Raw genomic sequence first — 23,831 nt, forward strand, 5'->3', positions numbered from 1 at the left:
TCAAGATTATTTGAGAATGAAAATAATGCGTGAAAATCCACAAACTTTGGCTCAAGCAGTAAACTCGGCAATGGCTGAAACGCAATTAAGACGAAAATTTGACTTGAAAAAAAGTAACGGTAATGAGCGTAATATTACACCAATGGACGTATCACATTACCGAGAAATAGGTGTAAAATGTAACTATTGTAAGCGATTTGGCCATAAGGCAAAATATTGTAGGGATAATAATGCAAAATTTCATGTAAACACAGTAAGTTCGCGTGCCGAATTACATGTGCCCCGAAGGAATTTTAATGACAACACGCTAAGTAATAATGTAAATTCATATCCTCCTAGAAGGTTTAATTCTGTCCAAAATAATCCTAACTTAACAGGACAATCAAGAGGAACATTCTTCTGTTGGAATTGTGGTAAACCAGGTCATTATCAAAGAAATTGTAGAGCAAGACCAAATGAACAATTCGGGAAACCAAGAGAAAATTTAAACTAAGACGGTCTCTTTATGCTGAAGCCAATAGGGAGACTTTTAAGGGAATAAGGGGAAATAAGATGTTTGAGAGAAAAATTAATTATGGAAATACAAAACCTGTATATAATATATATGAATCATGGTTAAAAAAATTAAATAACAAATCAACAAACTTTAATAATGCATGTTCTAACAATTTTACCTATCACTGGAATCAAAGTTATTATAAACATTCTAACGATCGTAATTCAAAACCGGAAGTAAACAAAGTAAAAATGGCGCGAAATTTTAATTCAAAACCGGAAGTAAACAAAGTAAAAATGGCGCGAAATTTTAATTCAAAACCGGAAGTAAACAAAGTAAAAATGGCGCGAAATTTTAATTCAAAACCGGAAGTAAACGAAGTACAAATGGCGCGAAATTCAAAATTTAACAGAAATAAAGTAGTTAGAGCGCGAAATTCAAACGTACAAAATAGAAACATTGAACCTTATCATGAACAAATACCTTTGGGTAACATAACCGAAAACATAACTCAAAGTGAAACTGATCAAGTCGAAACTTATGAAATTAATTTGGCGGGAAATCCAAATTCTTGTTTGATTAAAATAGCACATATGAAAGTTAGAAGTTTAATTGACAGTGGAGCTTCAGTATCTTTATTGCATAATAAAATTTACAATTCAATTAAAGGATTACCAAAATTAGAAAAAAGAAAAGTCAATTTACAAGGAGTTAACGGGGCTTCTTTAAATGTTTTGGGAAGTATAAATTTAGACTTTAACATGAAAGGAAACAAAATGAATCATACCTTTTATGTGGTATCTGACATGAACAGAAATGCAATTTTGGGCCGTGATTGGTTAGTTAAATTTGGTGTTAGAGTTTATTTTGATTTGGGGTGTTTAAGGGTAAATAAAACTTATGTACCATTAGTAGAAGATATTCACATAGCTTCAATTGTTAGACTTGCTCGTACCACTATCTTTAAACCTCAGACTAGCAATATCTGTTATGTAAAAGGTAAAAAAAATAATACCTTTTCAAGTTCTAAATCTTTTGAAATTTCACCAATTACTAAGGGGCATTTGAGTTCTCAACCAGGTTTAATGGTTGCTAATTCAGTTGCAAAAATTAATGAAAAACGTCAAATGCCAGTTCTTATAGTTAATACTACGAACAGAACTTATAAATTTAGAAGGGGCATAGCAATAGGCAGGGCTTCACCGGTTTTAGAAGAAAATGTTGTCTCACTTGAATCTACTCAAGAACACTCTGAAATTGAGAATGTTTTTGAAACTGATCTTAATGTTCCTGATGCTTATAGGGGTAGGGTGTTACAAATATTGAACAATAATAGAGATGTTTTTGCTTTTAAGGATACTGAATTAGGTCAAACTGACACTGTAAAAATGAGGATTGACACGGGTGATAATCCCCCGGTTAAATTGAAACCATATAGAACTCCATTACATAAAAGGGAAATAGTCAATAAGGCAATAACTGACATGTTAGAAGCAAACATTATTCGAAGGTCTAACAGTAATTATTCGTCACCAGTAGTATTAGTGGATAAAAAGGATAAAACCACACGTTTCTGCATTGATTTCAGAAATTTAAACTCTAATACATTAGCGATCCGATATCCGTTACCGGTTATCGACGATATATTGACCCTTTTAGGGGCTGCAAAGTTCTACAGCCTAATTGATCTTCGCAGTGGATTTTGGCAAGTCCAGATGGCAGACGAAGATAAATCAAAAACAGCATTTGTTTGTCATCGAGGATTGTTTGAATTTAATGTTATGCCATTTGGGTTACAAAATAGTCCTGCTGTATTTAGTCAATTGATGGAGATAGTCTTACAAGACCTAAAATTTGCTATCTCGTATATAGATGATATTTTGATATTTTCTGAAACTCTAGAAGAACATTTTGATCATATTCAGCAAGTATTTGACAGATTAAGGCAACATAATTTGAAGTTGAAATTAAAGAAATGTCAATTTTTACAGAAAGAAACCAATTATTTAGGATTTAAAATCAATATCGACGGTGTAAAACCGGACGATGGCAAAGTCGAAGCAATAAAAACTTTACCAAACCCTGTTACTGTTAAGGAAGTAAGAAGTTTTATAGGGGCGTGTTCATACTATAGACGATTTATTCCAAATTTTTCAAAAATTTCTATACCTTTAGTTGCTCTAACAAAAAAGTATGCTAAGTTTCAATGGGATGAGGAATGTCAAAAAGCTTTTGATTTTTTAAAATAAAGTTTAACTGTGACTCCTTTATTAGCATACCCAGACTTGAAGAAACCTTATGTTTTATATACTGATGCGTCTAATGATACCATAGGTGCATGTCTTACGCAACCTTGCGAGGAGGAAGAAACTCATTTACCATGTTTAAGAAAAGAAAAACCTATTTATTTTTTATCTCATAAATTGTCTGATACACAGTCTAGATGGTCTACTATCGAAAAAGAAGCATTTAGCATTCATTATGCATTACAGAAATTAGATCATTATCTTCATGGGGCTGAATTTATTATCAGAACTGACCACAAACCTTTAAAGTACCTTTTGCTCTCGCCACAATGTAACAAGAAATTACAGCTTTGGGCTTTAGGTATTGCAAGTTATAATTGCAAGATTGAATGGCTTGCGGGAACTGATAACACTATTGCTGACTATCTTTCAAGAAGACCTCCGGGTCAAGAAAACAATCAAAACCAAAATGAAACAATTGAAGTAGATATAAGTGACAAGGCTTTTCAGATCAATACTTTGAACTCAAATCAGTTCAATCCAAAAGATTTTGCAAGTTGTGACTATAAGGAAGATGACCAATTAAGCGTTAAGGAATGCACGATTCCTGGTTATGACATGAAAATTGAACAATCTTTAGACATAGAACTTTCGGAAATTATTAATCAAATTAACACAGGTAAAGCTTCAAGGAGTGTTGATAATAAACATATTATTATCAACGATATACTTTATTACATTTCTCACCCCGATGATGATTTAAAATTAAGGCTTTACATTCAATTACAATTAAGAAATGAGGTCATTAAAAGTTATCATGACAACCTAAGTCATTTGGGCATCGACAAATGTCACGATTCAATTAGGCAAAAATATTTTTGGCCAAAGTTATATAAAGAACTAAATTCATATATTAATTCCTGTGTTATCTGTCAATCTCAAAGTGCAGGTAAAACAAAACCTTTATTACAAATATCTGATATACCACCATTTCCATTTGCTAAGATAGGGGTAGATCTATCGATCTGGACCTTATCCTACATCATTGTCAGGAAATAAGTATATTGTTAGCTTTGTTTGTCATTACAGTGGGTGGCCTTTGGCTTTTCCTGTTCCAAATAAAACTTCGGAAAATGTTGTTCATTTATTAATTGAAGAAATAATTCCAAACTTTTCCGTGCCTTTGGTTATAGTGTCAGACAATGGCGGTGAATTCACCTCCAAAATATTTGAAGAAACTTTAAAAGAATTGAATATAAGTCACATAACAACTTCTTTTTATCATCCACAGGGAAACGCGAAAGTAGAAAGATTTCACAGGACGCTTCATGACGTCATGGCAAAGAAATTGCAAAGTGACGCGTCTACTTGGGACGTATGCTTAAATCAAACAATAGCAGCTATTAGGTTTCAAAAAAATGAATCAACAAAATTTTCTCCATTTTTTCTTTTATACAATAGAGATCCTGTTCTTCCAATTGATAATCTGTTAAAACCTAGAAGGAAATATGTAGGTGAAGATCCGCACAAGATTTTGTTAGAACAACAACATAAATCTTTCGTTTTAGTTCATAGAAATTTGAAGAAATCTAAAGAAAAACAAAAACAAAACGCAGATAAAAATAGACAAGAAATAAATTTAGAAATTGGTGATCCAGTATATTACAAAAATCATTTAAGAAAAAGTAAATTAGACACTAAGTGGAAACCTTATTACAGAATAATTGAGAAAACTTCTCCGGTAACTTTTGTCCTTAAAAACCAATTAGATGGGTCTGTCGCTAGAAAAGTCCATTTAGAACACCTTAAAAAAGCTAAGATTGATGAATGGGTTATTCCAACAAATATAGAAGGTAGGCAATTAAGGAAAACAAATTATGTTGTACCTCCCGAGGACAGTGACGGTAGTGAAAGTGAACTTCCGGACGCTAATCCTCGAGAAAGACTCATAAATCGTTACCGACAAGAACGAGAAACATCGTCCGACGAGGACAATATTCCGCTCGCTGAATTAAAACAGAAAATAGCAAACAGAAACCGACGCGAAAAGGAGGATGAAAATTATTCCGTTACTTCCGGTTCCGGTTATAGAATGTCAGATAATAATAATTCCGATGGGTATAATTCAGAAAGCAGTCAAAAAATGTCTGTTGATGAAATTAGAATACCAAAGAAAACTAAGCGAATTGTTAAAAAGTCTGAAAAGAAAGACGAATTAATGTTAAAATTTCTCTCAAACATTTCTTGTTATTTTAATAAAATGCACGACTAACAAAACATAGTCATAGGCTTCATTAGTGTTTAGAATAATTATGTATATAGATATATAGGGAATTAGTGTATAACTTGTAATTATGTAATCAAATGATTTTATCATATCACTTCAGATGGATTGTCTTAATGCTGATCTTCGATTAGAATTTGTTGCTTCCTTGCCCTGGGAATTGAGGCGTATAGTGCGCAAGAACCATCGAGAATATATGGCATTCCTAAAACGACCTATGAATAAAGAATTCAAGTCAATAATTGCACTCAGGCCTTCCGCTATGAATATGGATGAATTCATTATTCGACCATCCCTTATTAAGCGATTTATAGGGGCAAGATATAAAAAAAAATGGCAACAGTATGAAATTGTAGTACTTTCAAGCATTTTTCAATCATATGTAGAAACATTTAGGCCTCCGTCTGAGATAGGCAATACTAATCTTATACCATCAATAATTAAGGGCTGGGTAATTACCAGTAGAGTCATAAGTGAAGTAGAGGAAAATTCTTATATTACCGCTTTGATAGAATTTGGGACAAGTGTACAAAGTGAATTTTCATACTGTAGGCAACATCCTGAATATAAGGAACATGTTAGAAAATTACTATAGTTGAACATTTTTTTAACATTAAATAATTATTAATTTTTTTCTTTATTCTAACTACAGATGGAAGATACAGAAGCAATCCTTGCACTGCCGATCGAATTTATTGAAGAGACCCATGCATTGCCAAATGAAATAATAAAAATGATTAGAAGATGCCATGCCGATTTTTTGAAAAGAAAAACTGCTGAAATAGCATATTCAATTCGATTAATTACTAACATCATCCATCATGGTTCAAAAACATCAATTAACAAAATTGGGATTCGCCCATCTCTGGTTAAGAAGGTTTATAATACCTTATATTTGAAAGTATGTATAAAGGCAGAAATTACTGTTCTCACAAGGATTTTTCGGCAGTGTATGGACACTTTTAATCCATCTGTGGGTGGAGAAATTAACTTATCACCACGCTTGATTAATGAATGGGTGAAGGTCATTGAACTAAACACAATAGAGTCAGGAGATCAATATCTTTTTGAACTGGCAATGTTCGAACATCTTCTCAGTACCATTTTTGAAGAATGCAGCAAAAATGAATTACAAAAAATTATTACCAGACAACTTTTTAGAATTTAATTATATTTTGATTGATCTATTTTAGATGATTATGCAACTATTGAAGGTGATTGCTATCATGTTACGATACATGGTCATCCACAAGAGGTGGGGACCAACAGATTTCCGGATGGAAAGAATTGTAGATAAACTGGCTGTAAAAGATGAATTAACAACTATAATTAATTTTGGACATAACAATGACTGGGACCTTCAAGGTGATAACACCAATCTGAAACCCAGTCGAACAAAAAACATTATACGTCATCTGGCAACAGGATTGCCAGATCACTTATACGAGTATTATTAACTGCTTGTTATAATATAATTATATACAAATAACTTAAATAACTGTAGTTTGTGTTTCATTTACTAAAACAAACATTCCATTCTATTAACAGCAAGTATTTAGTATCCAGTATTAAACTCTATTAATCTGAAAAAAAATATATATATACTATCACTAACCAAAGAGAAATCAAAGATATTTCTTAGAAAATTCCCAGTTATTGTTTTCTTTTCTTGTAGGCCAAGAATGAAAAGAATGACTATGATTCTCTTGGTTATTATCCTCTTTGGTTCAAGTGTTTCTACTTTCATTCAAGAAAATGTTGTCTTTCATAAAGTTAATGAGATTACCACTACGAGGTCTAATTGGTTGGTTACTTTTGTCATTGATCTCGCTCCTTTTGAAGATTTTGTTAATCAATTATCAAAAGACATTGCACAATCCTTTATACTTGCTCAGAGAGTTACTGTATTTTATAGCAAGCCAGGTTATGAGATGTATTTTAGGACTTTAAATAGTCTAAGAGAAGAATACCGATGGCTTACTGGAATGTATGAAACCATTCTAAGTGGCCTTCAAGAATACGATAAATTGCAACACCGAACTAAGCGTTCAGTTCTTCCATTCGTGGGGCGTATTATGAGCTTTCTTTTCGGAACAGTTTCAGACGAAGATTTGCGTACTATAAATAGCAATATAAGAGTCTTGGCAAAAAACCAAAGACGCATTTCACATGTCTTAAGTGAAAGTCTCACAATAGTAAATATCACGAGGGCTGAAGTTGCACAAAATCGAAAAACCATTAATAGTTTAACTGTAGGTTTACATGACGTTGATCTAAAGTTAAGAAATATCACTAAACTTTTAAAAAAAGAGATTGCGGATTTAGAAACCTTTGTCGACATATACGCAAAATTGGATGTAATTACGAGTGAAATGAAGTTAATGGTTCAGAGGGCGACATTTTATTTTGTTCACCTAAATTCTCAGTTGAACATGTTATCATTGGGTCATCTGTCGCCTAGCACCATCAATCCAACATCGTTTAGGTATCTTCTTTTAGAAATACAGTCTCAATTACCGGCATACCTTAAACTTCCAAAAGATCCAACTAAAGATCTTTGGGCATTTTATCAATTTTTAACTTGCACTACTTTAATCTATGAGAGGAAGATTTTTGTTGTCATTTCTGTCCCACTTTTAGACTACAATAATAAATTTGAAGTGTATAAAGTCTTCAATTTACCATTACCCATGCAATCGAATAAAACAAATGTTAACATGGTTGCTAAGTTCAATCTAGAATCAGAATATATTGCCGTTAATGCTGAGAGGTCAAAATATATTTTATTTGATCAAAATGAAATAATACAATGCACGCATCCTTTAGTACCGTATTGTGCTGTAAGTAGTCCAACATATCCAATTAATCTGAGTAATCTATGCATCACAACTCTGTTTATGAAAAAAGGAAGGAAAGTATTAGTTGATTGTCAGACCCTAGTTAAACCTTTTGCCGTCCTGCCTAGGGCAAAGTATATCTCATCCGGTTCATGGTTAATTACGACAAGAATACCTTTGAAATTTGCAATAGCTTGTAGATACGCGGATCAGAAAATAACTTCTAGTACAGAGATTTTTCCACCTATAGATATATTAAAATTAAATGAATCATGTACTGCTAATAATGATTATATGGCGCTTTTGCCATTTCTTCATTCGAAAAGTAAGTTTCAAGTTCAAGACCAATTTGCAGAATTAATCAAGTCATATAACTTTACTAACTTAGGAATATGGAAGCCATTTCATAAAACTTTTCCAAAATTTAACTTGACAAAGTTACCAAAAGAACTAAAAAATATAGATAACATACCGATGGACAATTTAATTTATCAATTGAACCAGTTAGATTCTATTGAGGAAGATTTTGGGCTGCCAAATTGGGCATATGCATTAATTTATTTTTTCGTTGCTTTTACTATAGGGATTATGTTATATTTATTTTGTAAATATCGTCAAAATATTAAGAATAGGTGTTTAGCCAAGAGAATGAATAATAATAAAGAGGTTCAAATAGTCACAAGATACCTTGGTGGCGATCAAGTGGTGTCAACTAATGTTGAGGGCGATGGTACTGCCTCCAGAGATGTTAAAATAGCTACTGCACCACTATTAGAACCAGCCACTAAGAACCATTATCCAGTACTCAACTTGTCAAACAATGAGTAGTAGCAATCAAGTTAACTGACCACAAGAATGATGATTGGAAAAGAACACTGGATATTGGCTTTGATTTTTGGACACAACGCAGACGTTTAGATGTAAATAAAACTATACGATCACATAACTTTATATTGGTAGAGGGAATCGTTCTACAACATCACAGGTAGATTTGCCTGAATTGTTTCAGCCGGTGATAACTGAGCAACCTAGTCAGGGACCCTGAATCAACAGGGTAGGTAAGCTAGGTCAGTTAGGAGTAATATCAACGACTAATGGTGGATCACGTGGAGGTCGGAGTATATCAACGACTGATGGTGGATCACATGGAGGTCGGAGTATATCAACGACTAAGGGTGGATCATATGGAAGTCGGAGTTATCAACGACTGATGGTGGATCACATGGAGGTCGGAGTTATCAACGACCGATGGTTGATCACGTGGAGGTCGGAGTTATCAACGATAGTCGGAGTAGTTGCAGTACTTCTGAATGACGGGAATTGGCGTTGCAGATAAACAAACGGATTGTTGGAGTTGACAACAACGATCGGAGGAGAAGTTCACCGGAGTCGGGGTTATGAAGACAGTCCGCAGTTGATGGTTGCGCCTTTTTCTAGAATTAAGAAGTTCCGATATTTGATGTTACGAGGAGTGTTATGATAGAACTATAACAACTTAGTTATTCACACAAGAATTGTATGAACTATACATTGCTGGACATTTAGATGTTGTTGAACTTTTGAAGTGATTTTGTTTATGAATATTGGTTTTTTTTGTGGAAATTGTAAGCATTCATATTGTCACCGATTTAAACTAAAATATAAAATTATATTTCTTAAGAAAGGGAGGAATGTGACAATATGATGGGCTTAAAATATATATATATATTTATATATATATATATTTATAGTTATATTTATGATTATATATTCTCAAAATGTTTATTAAATTGAATAAAATAAATACAGGGGAATATCTATTAAGAAAATCATGACCTTGGGAAAGGTTGTTTTAATTGACCACTACGTTGCATATAACTTTAAAAACATGTTTACATGCAAACCAGATGGTGACATGTTGTAATAACAATTAGTTAAAAGACTGGACATACGTGTATTCTACAACTATCAATTTCCAGCTTGGTCAAAACATGTCAATTAGAGTCAACTTAATAGATATTCATCCATGTACCTTTAGAATTAAAACTATTATTGTCAAATTAATAGAAACTTTGACAAACTGTTATATTCTGTATATATACCTATGTATTTACTGTATGGGACACATCGGCTCATTTGGCGTAAATAAATAAACTGTTAACTAACTATCTTGTTGTGTTACACAGTTAGCAAAATTCTTGAGTTTTACAATAAGATTGATTGATTTTGGTGTTGAACACCACATTCAGCAATATAAGCTAAATCGTGGCTGTTTGTTTTTATTGGTAAAGGAAGCCAGAGTGCCTGGAGAGATCCACAGACCTTCAGCAAGAAAACTGACAATCCTAGTCAATTAACACACCTGCCACATGCAGGGTTCAAACTCACAACTTCAGTGTTGACAGGCAAGTGATACAGAAGATGAACTTCTTAAACCACTCGACCACAGAGTACTCTATTACAGTATGATATTGGGAACATTTGTTTATATTTGTTGTTATAATGACTAAGGATATCAAATCAAATTTTGAGGTGGGTTGTACTTTTTATTTTCTACCATTTCCCTTTTGCTGTCTATTTTCTCACATTACACTGAATTCAAACAACACTGAAATTAATAATTATTTTCACTGATACCAATCCAAATATATTCTTTTCCAATGAAACAGAAGGTATATCACTAAGAAACTACAAAGCATTATTTCTCCAGTTTGTTATGCAGATAATAAGATGTGCTTAAATATCATGAAGATGTCTGATGTGCTTGGTTCTATTCATAGTGATGATACAACATGGAAGAAATAACAATGGTCCCTATTCCATCTGGCACCAGGCCAAAATTACTTTACGACAAGCAACACAAAACACTGGCTAAATCAAGGTAAAGCACAGCATAAATTGGATGCCTTCACTTCTAGTAAAAATTTCTGGGTTGAAATTTATGAAGCGATCAGGTCTGTTCATTTTTAAGCTTTTCCATTTCTTGCTTTATTCTTTCCTCCAGAGCCTCAATAAACGGTTGTGTCAGCTGCTTCTCATTCCCTATTTTTCTGGCCACAAAATGAGGCTTATCGTCCTAAAAAATAAATAAAAAAAAACAACACATTTTAACACTAGACATATACAATACTTTATCACATAAACATGATTTCAACCTGTTAAAATAGTTCAGTAGAAATTATTTAAAAAATTTTCATACATATAATACAAAAATAAGGACATTTGGTATGATTGCCAATGAGACAAACTATCCAACAGAGACCAATTAGCTTGGATGTCAGCAACCTCATATTCAGAATGTAGAGCTTTAAAACACTTTATAAATTTAACTTTTGGTGTTGAGTGTACTTGATAAAACTTTTCCCAAAAACAATATTACATATCCAATATTTGGACATTGTAGGAAAATATCAAATTTAATTGTAAGAGCTTTATTTACAGACAAAAAGTAAGGCTAACCCAGCTTTTCTCCTGTTTTGTAGCAAAAACAATTTTATGTTTTCCTAAAATGTTTATCCTGCAATTTAACATTTAAGCTAATGGTATAGGTTTTTTCCTTTCTAACCGTTGAATATATTTTTATATGAAATCAACAAGACTTAAACGCAGACCATGATGCCTTTCATTATATTTTAAGTTGAGTATGGGAAAGTTCCTTAAAATATATAAAAGTAAATGTACAATGTATTTAAATTAAAGGCAGAATAAAAAAAAGTCCAAATCACAGGCACAGTTCACCATCTTTTTTTGAAACACTCATTTGTTTCATTAAAATTGAGAATGGAAATGGGGAATGTGTCAAAAAGACAACAACCCGACCAAAGAGCAGAACATTCTTAACATTCTTAACATAACTTATTTGTATAATCATTCCTATTGGATTCCTATTGAAGTTAAATTAATCTCTTACAGTACTTATCTTTTAATTGGTTGTTCATGTTCAACAAACTTATTCACATGTTGCTGGATCAAGTGCAAACTAAACCATCTAACACTGAGGCCCTTTAGCACAAAATGGGGAAATAATCTTTTCTTGACAAAGGAGTTCGCCATAAAAATTATTTGTACTTAATAATTTATGGTAGTGGTACATGTCTTTTAAGAAAATAAGCTGTGGTGATCCCTGAATTTGATGATCATTTAAGAATTTTTTCTATTTATTTATATAGAACACATTACCAAATACCTACTTGGTAAACAATAAAGGTCAATATATCTCCTTCTTTATCTTCAAACTCTAACTGAAACAGCTCATTTTTTTCATCTGTAAAAAAAAATACAATAAAAAAGTGTTATGTGAAGATAGTGAATAAATAGAGGCAATAATGTTGAAGCATTGTTTTTGAAGCAATAATGTTTCCTTGATTACATTTACAAATTTTCCATAATTCCTATTTCACTTATTTACAGGCAAAGCAGTAATAAAATAGAAAAACTGTAACCCAAGCTCACTAATCCATATCCTCTCTGTCCCCTTGTTATTTGTATTGTATGGCAAAGTCCTTGGTGTGTTATTGAATAAAACAAAAAAACAAACACATCAAAAACTAAACTTGGATGTGCACAATAACATAACATTAGAAAGATTTGTAAAAGTACAAGGTGCTGACAGAAAAATAAACAGATAAATAAATAAAAAACCAACCTATCAATCCCTTTGCTTTAATAAACAGTGGTATGAAAATATTCTGGAAGTAAACAGTAGGAGGTGTGGGGTATATGCCATTTACCAATACCTAGATTATGAAGGGAAATAATTGTAGGCCATTACTACTACTGAAAACCAAACTATAGGGATAATAAAGACTGGAATGATGTTTAAATTAAAGGTTTAAAGGCCTGATTTTGGATTCAGTTTCTCAAATTGGTATTTAAAATTTAAAGAGGTAATTCCCTGTATATGGGTACAAGAAAAAAGTATTGATTTCTTTTTGAATTAATATATGGTGCCAACACCACCCTTGGCAGAAAAATATGAATTGGCTCCTTGATTGACTGTTATGTTAAGTGTTTTAGAACAACATTACACTTGATCTGAAATAGAGACACACTTGGTCATTGAAATTGATAAAAAAAAACTAGAGGCTCTAATCTTCTATCTCTATCTTCTTTAGTTTTTGCCCAAAACACAAAAAGGGTAAAATAAAATGCTTCCCTGATAGCAGCCTGATACGACCGCAGAGGTCGAACCCTGAACAGCTGGGGCGAGTTTGAACACAATATTCAAGCTTGATACTGTCTGAATTTGGATTGTGATCAAATTTTTGACATAATATATGTTTCTGACACAAAATAAATGTGGTCAAAGATCTTAAAAATTTGAAATGGGACATTTAATATACCTAGAATGGTCTGATATCCAAAATCTAACAACATGGTTAGATTCAGCATATAAAAAAACACCAAAGATTTAATTTTAGTTGAAATCAAACAAAGTTTAATTTTGGACCTTTCAAACCTTAATATGGACTAATTTGAAAACAGGGCCCAAAATAAAAAAGACCCTTTTGACCTCAATGTAGACCAATTTTAAAATGGGGCCCAATATCCAAAATAGTAATACAAGGTTAGAACCCCAAAAAATAAAAGACTTTAAATTAATCCCATTGAAATTGGTTAAAAGATTTGCAGATTTCTTCTTGAAAATTTTCAAAAATTTGAAGAAAAAATTTATGAACCCCCCAAAAAATTTGAAAAAATAATCCCCCCCAAACTTTTTGAACCCCCCCCTTGGAGTAATTACACCCAAACTCAATCCCAGCCTTCCCTTTGTGGTATGGAACCTTGTAGTACAATTTTAGAGAGATCCATACACTTAAACACAAGTTATTGTCTGGAAACTAGAAAAATGCTTGTTTTTGGCCCCTCTTTTGCCCCTCATTCCTGAACGTTTGGGGCAATTACCCCCAAACTCAATCCCAGCCTTCCCTTTGTGATATGGAACCTTGTGGTACAATTTCAGAGAGATCCATACACTTACACACAAGTTATTGTCCGGAAACTACAAAAATTCTTGTTTCTGCCCCTTATTCCTAAACTGTTGGTACCATAACCCCAAAAATCAATCCAAACTTTCCTTTTGTTGTATTGAACCTTCTGATAAAATTTCATAGGGATCCATTCACTTAAACTAAAGTTATTGTCTGGAAACCAAATGTGTCTTCGGACGACAACAACGGCAATGACATGATAGCATTATACGAACTCAAAAAATAAGGAGTAGTCTGAACATTTCCTTCATGTTGCCTTAATTGTATATCTTGTCTTGCTGATCATTTTTGCATATTTAAGTTTCTACCTTAGTATCTATTATAATTTTTAAGATATAAGGCAAAAATGCGAAACATCGGTAAAAACCGTCATCAAAGGGCAATAACTCTAATAAAGAGTCGAATGACGATTTCGACTATTAGACTTGTTTGTAGAACTTGTCTTGCTGATCATTTTTGCATTTAAAGTTTCTGCCTATCTATTATAGTTTTCAAGATAATAGGAAAAAATGAAAAAAAATGGTAAAATTTGTCAGATTTCACAGTATATAAACATTTGGTAGAGCTCAACATTTGAAAATTGTGTTAGATTTTCTCCATTTATAACAGTTTTCAAAATAATAGACAAAACTTGCAATTTACCCCTTTGTTCTATTTTTAGCCATGTCGACCATCTTGGTTGGCAGGCAGGGTCATCAGACACATTTTTTAACTAAATACCCCAATGATGAGTGTGGCCAGGTTTGATTAAATTTGGCCCAGTAGTTTCAGAGGAGAAGATTTTTGTAAAAGTTAATGGACAAAGATGCTGACGGATGACAGACGCCAAGTGATAAGAAAAGCTCACTTGGCCTTTAAGCCAGGTGAGCTAAAAAATTCATTGCAAAGGCAGCCAACTATTTACAATCAACAAACTTCACCACAATTATTTTCACATTGTTAAGCCATGAAAGTGTGATCTCATTGTTGCTATTACAAACCTTTCTTCTGTCTAGTAGGTGGTACATACACATCAATATTAGGTTTCTTTGGTCTTTGGTTAAATTTTGGTTTTTCTTGTTTCTTTGACTTTACTTCTTTATCATAATTATCCCTATTGGTGAAAAATATAAAGGTTTTTTTTACATAGAAAAAGCATGATTTTCATAAAACAATGTAGATTTATTATCTGACAAAAACCCACAAAAAACTGCATCTAAAGGATTAACATATTTTGTTTTAGTGCATCCAATTAAAAAATCAATTATTTTACAAGTTTATGTAACTCTAATCAAAGAATATAAAAAAAATGCATTTGCATTAATATATACACTGGTAACTAAGGGATTCTAACAAAAAATAAGTACAAAGGGAATGTCTTGATGTCTATACCACCTCAGTAGTCTTGTGCAAAAATATTTTGACAAATTGGCATCTAAATGGCAGATGAAATTGAATGGGTCAAAATGCTATGGAATTTCCAACAAGAAAAGACCTGTAATGCATAACTACCACAGCACTACCAAATTTTGAAGATGTAGACCAAAACCCATATTTAGAAGTTCAGTTCACCAACAACCTGAAATGGGATATGCACATCAATAACATTGCAGCTAAAGCAAATAAATCATTAGGCTTCCTGAGAAGAAATATCCATAAATTCCCAGAAGAATTTAAGAAAAGAGTATACCAAGCTATTGTTAGACCAAATGTAGAATATGCCAGCAATGCTTGGGATCCATACCTGGAAAATCACATAAAAAAGATAAAATTGGTGCAAGCAAGATCAGCCTGTTTCATTAAAAATCAATACAGTAGAGAACCTGGATCAGTAAGGCTCTGCCTGTTTCATAAAGCACTACATCATAAAATAGCTATAAATATACCAGATTATATAGACTCATCAAAACAGGACAACAAGGCAATACCACCAACAAAAATTCAAAAATCTTCAAACATCAATCCACACTTACAAATACAGCTCCTTTCCTCGTACCATAAAGACTAGAATAGCTTACCAACAAAACGATTTAAAAAAGATGATGCTGAGGCATTCAAAAATATCATGTACATAAACATAATCACAAGACTTTAAAGTGCTAGCACACACCGTAACGTATATAATCAACCAGTACCTTATTAATATTTTTAATCGTTTCAAAACAAAAAGATAAAATTATAAACATAAATAAATGTCTTTGATAAACCAATTATAAATACTAAAATCTATTGAAATTTAAAATTCTTAAATGATTTAAAATGAAATCAAATAACTATACATAAATATGAAATAATGAACATGTTCAAGGGAGACGTTCAAGGGAGACAATAAACACATTGTTGGAATATTGAAACATAGTACAAAGGGATGTCACTCTTGCATACAAATGACACATCAAAAGAGTAAATTAACACAGCATTCTTGCTCCAGCTTCTATGAAGATTCTAAATTATCAATTTAACCAACAGTTGTTAATCTACATGTATAGGATGGTGACTGCTAGCTAATGCTAACCCATAATAAAGTATATTTGTTTGAAAGTTTTTAAAACCTACTCAGAAAAATGCTCGAACTGCTTGATTTTCATAGCTCATAATTAACGTTTTTACACATTAACATAAATAAAAGTCTTTTAAACATTATTTGCACTCTAACAATAAACGAAACAATACAGATCGTTCGCTTGCATCAACTTACCCAAATAAAGATTTAATTCATGCCTGAACATTTTGACATTGTTTTTTTTTTATACCCATATCCCGATATCGTCAGGTGAAATCGCTACTAAATGACCAAAAAGGACCTAAAAATAATAGCCAAATCCAAAGGCTATTTTTATTTTTTGCTGTGACGCGTTGTAGGAAGACGTCACAGTAAAAAATTAAAATAGAACTACCTGAGGCTGAGATTGAGAAATGAAACCCTCGTTTCTTAATAATTTCTTATTTTATATTTATCATATTTATAAACAGAAAAAAATATTTAAGGTTCATCATAACAAATGGACAAAAATGGCCATCAAAATCCAAAAGTGATTATATCTTTCTGAAACAAAAAATGCATTTAACTTTTATATATCTAGTGGATGCCAGGCCTTAAAACTTTCCAAACTTGACAGGTAAGTCTGTACAAATACAAATACAAATATTTTATTGGCACAAACTCATAATTTAACAATAAATGGTTAAGACCTATTGCATACATATAATTATATTAATTGACATGGTAGAATGAAAAGTTACATGATAACATATCATTATAGAATGAAAAGTTACATATTGGTGATTCATATTAGTTCACTATTTCTTATATTTAGACACTCTGATATGAAAGAGGAGGACAGTCTTACACAGAGTAGTTTTTGAGGTGTAAATACAGCTATTTTTGTCCATTTGTTATGATGAACCTTAATGGATATGTTTGTTATTTTGTCGGTTACCTGTCCACTTGATTTCGGATTATACTTTTCATGAAACCATGACCCATATCAATTTTAGTTTTATTGTTTGCCATTCTCAGCTGTCTAAGAGGCGCCTAAGTACCAACAAAGATCCAAAGAAGGAAATTTCTTTCCAACCGGCACTTCCTGTGTTGTACGTAACATTTTATGCGTATAGAAGTGTATAATTTCAGATCTTATCGGCGAAGCTATGTTTGCACTTTGTATATTTTTGTTCCACATTGGATCATTTTTAAAAAAAAAATAACTGTGTTTCGAATTTTAACTTTTCTTTAAAATAAGTAACAATTCAACCATATTTAGTGATTTTTACAATTCAACGCGAATTCCTGGCAAAATCCGGGTCATAAATTCCGGAATTGGTTTACCAGTTATCAAAATTATACAAATACATATGACGTACTTCACATCCATATATCGGCATGGCGGCGAACGACACGAACACGAAACAAAAAGGGTCAACTAGAGCAATATTGAAGCGTGCTCATGTATCAGAAACTGTCCAAGAAGACGACGATAACCCCATAAAATCAATTCTTAAAAAATCTAAAAAGCCAAAACTCGATTCATCTGTCGAAGAGCATTCAAAGGCTCAACAAGAGCCTACACAAAAATTGGGATCTCGTATTGCCAGTCAGGTGACAGTTGTCAGTGACCAGAAGCTAACAGACTCAACATCTAAGGTTGAAAAATCTCCTAGTCAACAAAGAAACAAGCCAATTTTAGACAATAGACAGCAGTCTGATGTAAACCAACCAAACAGAAACGAAGACACTTCAGATGTTGCTAAAAGTGGAATAAGTCCAGATAAAGGTGTAGGCAGTGAAAAATCCAGAAAAGAAGTAAAGAAAGAGATAAGTGCTAGTGAAAAATCAGGAAAATATGATAAAAAGGGTGAAAAGAAGGATAAAGAGAAAGTGAAGAAAGGAAAGGGAACAGAATCTAAATCATCAGTAGATAAAAAACAGTCACCAATAAAAAGTACAAGTAAAAAGACAACAGTGAAGGTTGAAGAAGAAGATGAGGAAATAGGTATATCAAAAAGGTCTTTTCTTGGTAAAACTTATACAATATGGTAAGGGATTTCATAATATCCTTATTATTGACACATACATGTACATGTAAATAGGGGTCCCTGTTAAGTGATAGTGTTTCCTATAGGAGGTTTTGACGTGGCATGGCGCCCTGTCAACTTTTCTGGATGCCCTGTCCTTTTTTTGAAAATGTAGACAATTTTAAAAGGAACCAGGCGATCGTTTGAGTTATAATTTTACGATGCATGGGATGAACATAACGTAAACAATCAGCTGTTTGTTTATATTTTTAATGTAAGATTGACCACTGTGACGGGTTTGCTTCCCTTAGTAAATATGGTAGATACTTAGTCAGTCGTAAGCGGTTGAGCTAAGGAAAGTACTTCTTTAGCTCAGTCGGTATACACACTGCCTTGTAACACAGAGGTCCCAGGTTCGAGTCCCGGTGGAGACAAGCAATTTTTGTAATGAAACTCATGCTCTCCGGTTACACCGCTTTAACTATTTTAATTCAATATTTAAGCTGCTTTATATAACTGTATTATGTATTTTATTTTGTTTGTATTTTTTTTCTAATTGTATTAATAGTTTTCCTCCATGCAAAGAGTGCCTTTAAAGTGTAGTCTAGGCAAAGGGTGCCCTTAAAGTGTAGTCCACCACGTTAAGGGTGCCCTCAAAGCATAGCCAATCATGCTTAGAGTTCCCTCTAAGAAAAAAATTACCCTGCCCTTTTTAAAAGCTGCAGGAAACACTTAAGTGAAAAATGGAACAGGAATAAAACAGCGAAAGGTAGTGAAACCAGATGAAACAAACTTATACATAGTGACTCAAAACGGGTAATTGTAATGTAATGTAACACAGAAAATCCTATGAATCAGAATTAATTACATATAAAAAATACACTAGGTTTTGAGATAGGTATAAAAAACAGCAAGTCCAATACAAGGCAAAGTCAGCTACAAATGTAACATGCCTTTAAAACAAATATCCAGGCCCGTAGCAATGCACAATTGAAGTTGAGATTTTGTTTGTCGTGAGTCGATGAAACCCCCCCATGAAAATCCGGGCTATAGGCCTGATATCTATTGATGTCAGATTAAAAGATACAATGAAATATAGAATTTCAAAACTTAAAACAATGCTTGTACAAATGTTATGATGTTAAACAGTGTATGAAAAGCCTCATACAAGTTGGTTCACATTATTATCCTCAATGTTAAAGTTCTTTATAGCAGAAAAGTAATTGAAATGTAATTGTAATGTGAATAATTACATTTCAAAATAAATGTAATTATAATTTAATTGAAAAAAAAGCAGCATATAATTGAAATTTAATTAATTACTTCGGCATGTAATTAACCCCAGATCTGATGTACATTTCACACATTTTTATAGGTAGATAATAATGCTAAACATATATATTGTAGCCGCAGTACAGGATCCAAAAGTTGACAGAAGCAGAATCTGTCCTTATTTGGACACTATTAATAGGTAAGAAAAAAGTTTTTTTACCTTCGATGAACAACATTTTATGGCTAGAAATGGCAAGACAAAACAAATGGAATAGAATCTTCAGGTAAATAAAAAAATGTATGCAAGATTCATCATTTGACTGATTTTAATTGAAGTATTAGTCATGTTGGTAAAAAGTTACAATGTACTTATTGATTTCATATTTTAATGTATTTTGTTTGATGCTGTCCAGACACAATTTTTAACTGTTGGACGAGGGACAAAATTTTCAAGTTCTTTGTTGGATTTTCATGTGAATTGTTTGACTCTGGAGATAAGTTGAAAGACAACCTCAGCAGTACTTGTTTATGAATTATTGATATAATTTTGCAAAATTAAATTGTAAAGAAGGAAAAAAACATAGAAGTGATGAAGTGATGAATGATTAGCATACATTTCTGCTTACAAGTTTTTAATGATAGGGGTTTCTAAACTGGTTGATAATCATGTACTTATCATTGAAGACTTACAATGACTTTTAATATGAAGAACAGCAAAAAAAAAGGCTGTTCTTGTTTTTTGGTTTAACTATTTTATATTTATAAGTTGTTTCATATACATCAACTTATATACTGGTGGGTTTCAATAATGAAACAATTACTAAAAAGCTTTGTGTAATCTTCAGTTTGCAGTAATGCAAAATATTATTTTTATATATTTTCTGTTTTAGATCTGTTCTTGATTTTGACTTTGAGAAGTTATGTTCTGTGTCCTTGTCCCACATCAATGTGTATGCATGCTTAGTATGTGGCAAATATTTCCAAGGTAAGTTATACACACTATTATTTGTCATACACTCATAGTATTACTACAGTATTAATAACCTTTATTATTGGCATATGAGATTTATGTTATGATATGTTAGGTACAATTACCAGTTTCAGGTCTTCCACAGTGATCCATAGTAAAGGGGATTTGTTTATTATCATTTTGCAGAATATACTTTAGCAACAAGTCTAGTCTACTTCTGATGGCAAATTTATTACTGGTTTAGCAAAAATTCAGAATTGGCCACAAGGGATATTTTATTTAAAGATTCCTTAACCTTTGGTACTAACAACACTAACAATCGTAGGAATAATTGTTGAAAATGTGAGAGAAGTTTGATGACAATTAATTTTACCATTTTAAATCCAACTTGTGACCCTCCATCTCTCAAAGGAGGACATTTGAAAATTAAGATATCATTGGTCAAGGTGTCTTATATAATTTGACTTATGATTTAGTGTGATCAAAAGGTTTACCTTGGCAGACATTTAATGCACTCACTTTTTGTTAAATATTATGTTACCAGCTAGGCTAAAGTTGTTCAAACAATATTGAAAGGTGATAATAAAGGGGCATTCTCATGAATGTTACAGGAACCCAAAAACACGAGAAATGAAAAAGAAATCTAGAGATCAACATTCTGATATCAACAATAATCAATTGATAAGTGTGTAGAATAAGACATGCTATGAATGGATGATGTCCAGAAAAGCTGTTAATGAATTTAACAGTGACAGTTTCAAAGAGCTGCTATCTTCACCAAATTCCATGAAGGAAAAAAAAGAAAAAGATATAAAATCCTTTAGGACAAAGATCGTTGATATTTAAACTGCTGATGAGTTTATGAGAAATTATTTTCGATCTATATGTTTGTTTATTTCAGGTCGTGGAAAAATGTCCCATGCCTATACACACAGTGTGTTGGAAAGTCATCATGTGTACCTGAACTTACAAACACAGAAGTTCTATTGTCTACCAGACAACTATCAAATCATTGATTCATCACTAGAAGATATCATTGTATGTATATCATTATGATACGTGGGCTATTACCAGGGGCGGATCCAGGATTTTAAAAGGGGGCGTAGAATAGAATCAATTTTTTGATCTTTTTTTGGCTAAAAAACATAAAATAAGTATAAAATGCACTAATTTAACGGTTCCTGACGTGGGGCATGTATATTTTATAGATAAAGTGTAAGGGTTAGACATTTTTGATGCCGTATTCTCCCCATTAATTGTCAATTATAAAATGATTGGATGGATCCAAAGCTATGTACCAATATATTTGATGTGGGATTTGTCAGTAAAAAATGGACATGGAAAAATTCTCCCTAGCCAAGTCAGTCACTGAAACAGAGGTCACAACTAGTATCTGAAGAATGCATTGCGAATTTGTGATTTGCACCCCAAATGCATCTGATCAACATACTAATATAATTGATGTTTAACTTTATTCACTTATCAATAAAAAATAAATCCACAGAAACATTTATTGAGAGTTTCTAGTGATGACTTCTGTACAAATCTGTCGTCTAAGCCATAGGGTTCACCAGAAGCATCTTCCTCGGATTTCGTCGAGAAAAATTGTCAATGATTTTTTCATAGTCAAGTTCAATGTTTTTATGGACATACAAAAGTAACGGCATTTAAGCGTTCTTCTCACATTGTACTGCGCGAGAAGGTTTTAATATACTTTAAAGACGAGTTTGCCCTTTCTGTGGAACTGGATGTTACGCTGGTCAATGAAAGTAAGCTCAGAACTGTAATGATGTTTGGAAAAATCGTGCTGTTATGGTAGACGTTATTGTAGTTGGTTTGTCGGTCTGGTCTCGCCATAACTAGTTCCAGAGTCGAAACTCCTTTTAGAAACACAAAAATAGTAATTCAAATACCATCAAGAGTTTAGGCACGGACCATTTGATTTTCTGAGAGTGGCCTGGGATTTACATGCGAACCAACTACAAATTACGCCTGTTTTTTATACATTTAATGCTAAATAATTTTGTTGGAAATTTTTTTCTAATAGCAAAAAAGTGGACAAGATAATTGTTTTCAACCCAGGTACAGCCAGAATTTTATTTTAAAGCAAAAATCTGCCAGATTTTTTTTTCTCTAAAATATCTCAGACCCCCTCGAAAATCAAATGGTCCGTACCTTAAACATTTAATCTATCTAGAGATTACTGACTGGGGATCATTATTCAGCAATGTTATTAATGGGGTGGGGCATGTGGGGTTAAACATGTTTTCGTAGGTAAATATTATAGCTGTGGAACTTTTTTTTTATCATGTGAGTGTAATAGAGTATTACCTTCTGTTGGGTGGAATTGTGAAATAGGAGTCAATACGTCCTTGTTCCATCCTTAGTCGCTTTGAAGGCGTCATGCTTGTCATTCTCAGCCTTAGCAATGTGTTACTGTAATCAGACTTGGGGTCAATTACATTGGAATGTAATTAATTAAATTACACTTTACATTGCAAAAATGGTCAATCACACTAATTACCATTACACAGTTTTTGTAATGTAATTAATTAAATTACAATTACTTTACTGAAGTAATTAATTCAATTACACATTACATTTTATTTAAACGATATATATAGCTAGAGCATGTAAAATACTCAAGTAAGCTTACAACACAGTTTAGAATTGCACTTGATCATCATTAGTTGTTCAAATGTTTTTTCATTTAGCCTACATCTCTCTGGTTTGAACACTTTGCCAGCAATACTAAATAGTCTTTCGACAGGAGCTGATGTGGCAGGTATTGCTAGATGCTTTCTGGCTAATGTTGAAAGAAGAGGGAATTTGTTGCTATTAACTTGCCAATACATTAAGGGGTTTCTGACATCTCTGTGCATGGTTCAGAAATATAGTCATTTACTTAATATAGATAAAAAAATATATAAATAAGTTACAAATTTCTCTTATTTTTTTAATTTACAAATATCAAAAAATATGCTTGTCACAATATTACAGTCTGTAATTTGAATTTCAAAATGAATGAGTGACTTTTTTTATACGTACTGGTCAACTCCACGGTAGCGAATCACGTGACTTCGACATAATCAATAATATATTACACATAAATACGAGCAAATAATATCATGGCTTTTTAAGTAACGAATTGTTGCATGAAAATTAAATATACGGGATGGCAAAGTTAACGAAATCTAGTCATTTTACAGTCTTAATTAAAAAAAAAATAAATAAAAAAAAATAAGTACGTCCTCTACGCCCCC

The 23,831-nt window shown here is 32.4% G+C and overlaps 2 protein-coding genes across 2 annotated transcripts in view; one reads left to right on the forward strand and one right to left on the reverse strand.

Moving 5' to 3' along the window:
- Positions 1-10,375: 10,375 nt before the first annotated feature.
- LOC127708826 (UPF0561 protein C2orf68 homolog) lies at positions 10,376-17,408 on the reverse strand. The gene is made up of 4 exons (XM_052213977.1): positions 17,252-17,408; positions 14,813-14,925; positions 12,033-12,106; positions 10,376-10,918 (listed from the first exon to the last, which is right to left on the reverse strand). Exons 1-4 carry the CDS (start codon positions 17,323-17,325, stop codon positions 10,793-10,795), a joined length of 387 nt encoding a protein of 128 aa, XP_052069937.1. The 5' UTR covers positions 17,326-17,408; the 3' UTR covers positions 10,376-10,792.
- A 265-nt stretch (positions 17,409-17,673) lies between these two features.
- LOC127708814 (U4/U6.U5 tri-snRNP-associated protein 2-like) overlaps positions 17,674-23,831 on the forward strand; it is a 44,793-nt gene continuing 38,635 nt past the window's right edge. Inside the window, exons 1-4 of the mRNA XM_052213955.1 lie at positions 17,674-18,304; positions 19,734-19,797; positions 20,489-20,583; positions 21,470-21,606. Coding sequence (XP_052069915.1) covers positions 17,695-18,304; positions 19,734-19,797; positions 20,489-20,583; positions 21,470-21,606 — 906 coding nt within the window. The 5' untranslated portion in view covers positions 17,674-17,694. The remainder of the gene's footprint in view (positions 18,305-19,733; positions 19,798-20,488; positions 20,584-21,469; positions 21,607-23,831) is intronic.

The sequence above is a fragment of the Mytilus californianus genome, unplaced genomic scaffold (assembly GCF_021869535.1).
Source record: "Mytilus californianus isolate M0D057914Y unplaced genomic scaffold, xbMytCali1.0.p SCAF_7, whole genome shotgun sequence".
NCBI classification, from domain to species: domain Eukaryota; kingdom Metazoa; phylum Mollusca; class Bivalvia; order Mytilida; family Mytilidae; genus Mytilus; species Mytilus californianus.

Bases quoted from the DNA above. Each gene is read 5' to 3' on its own strand.
- LOC127708826 (XM_052213977.1), bottom strand. From the start codon at position 17,325: ATGGCAAACAATAAAACTAAAATTGATATGGGTCATGGTTTCATGAAA. The intron at 14,926-17,251 runs GTAACCGACAAA...TTTCACCAATAG, and splicing joins ATCCGAAATCAAGTGGACAG to GGATAATTATGATAAAGAAG. The intron at 10,919-12,032 runs GTAGGTATTTGG...TTTATTTTTTAG, and splicing joins TGACCTTTATTGTTTACCAA to GACGATAAGCCTCATTTTGT.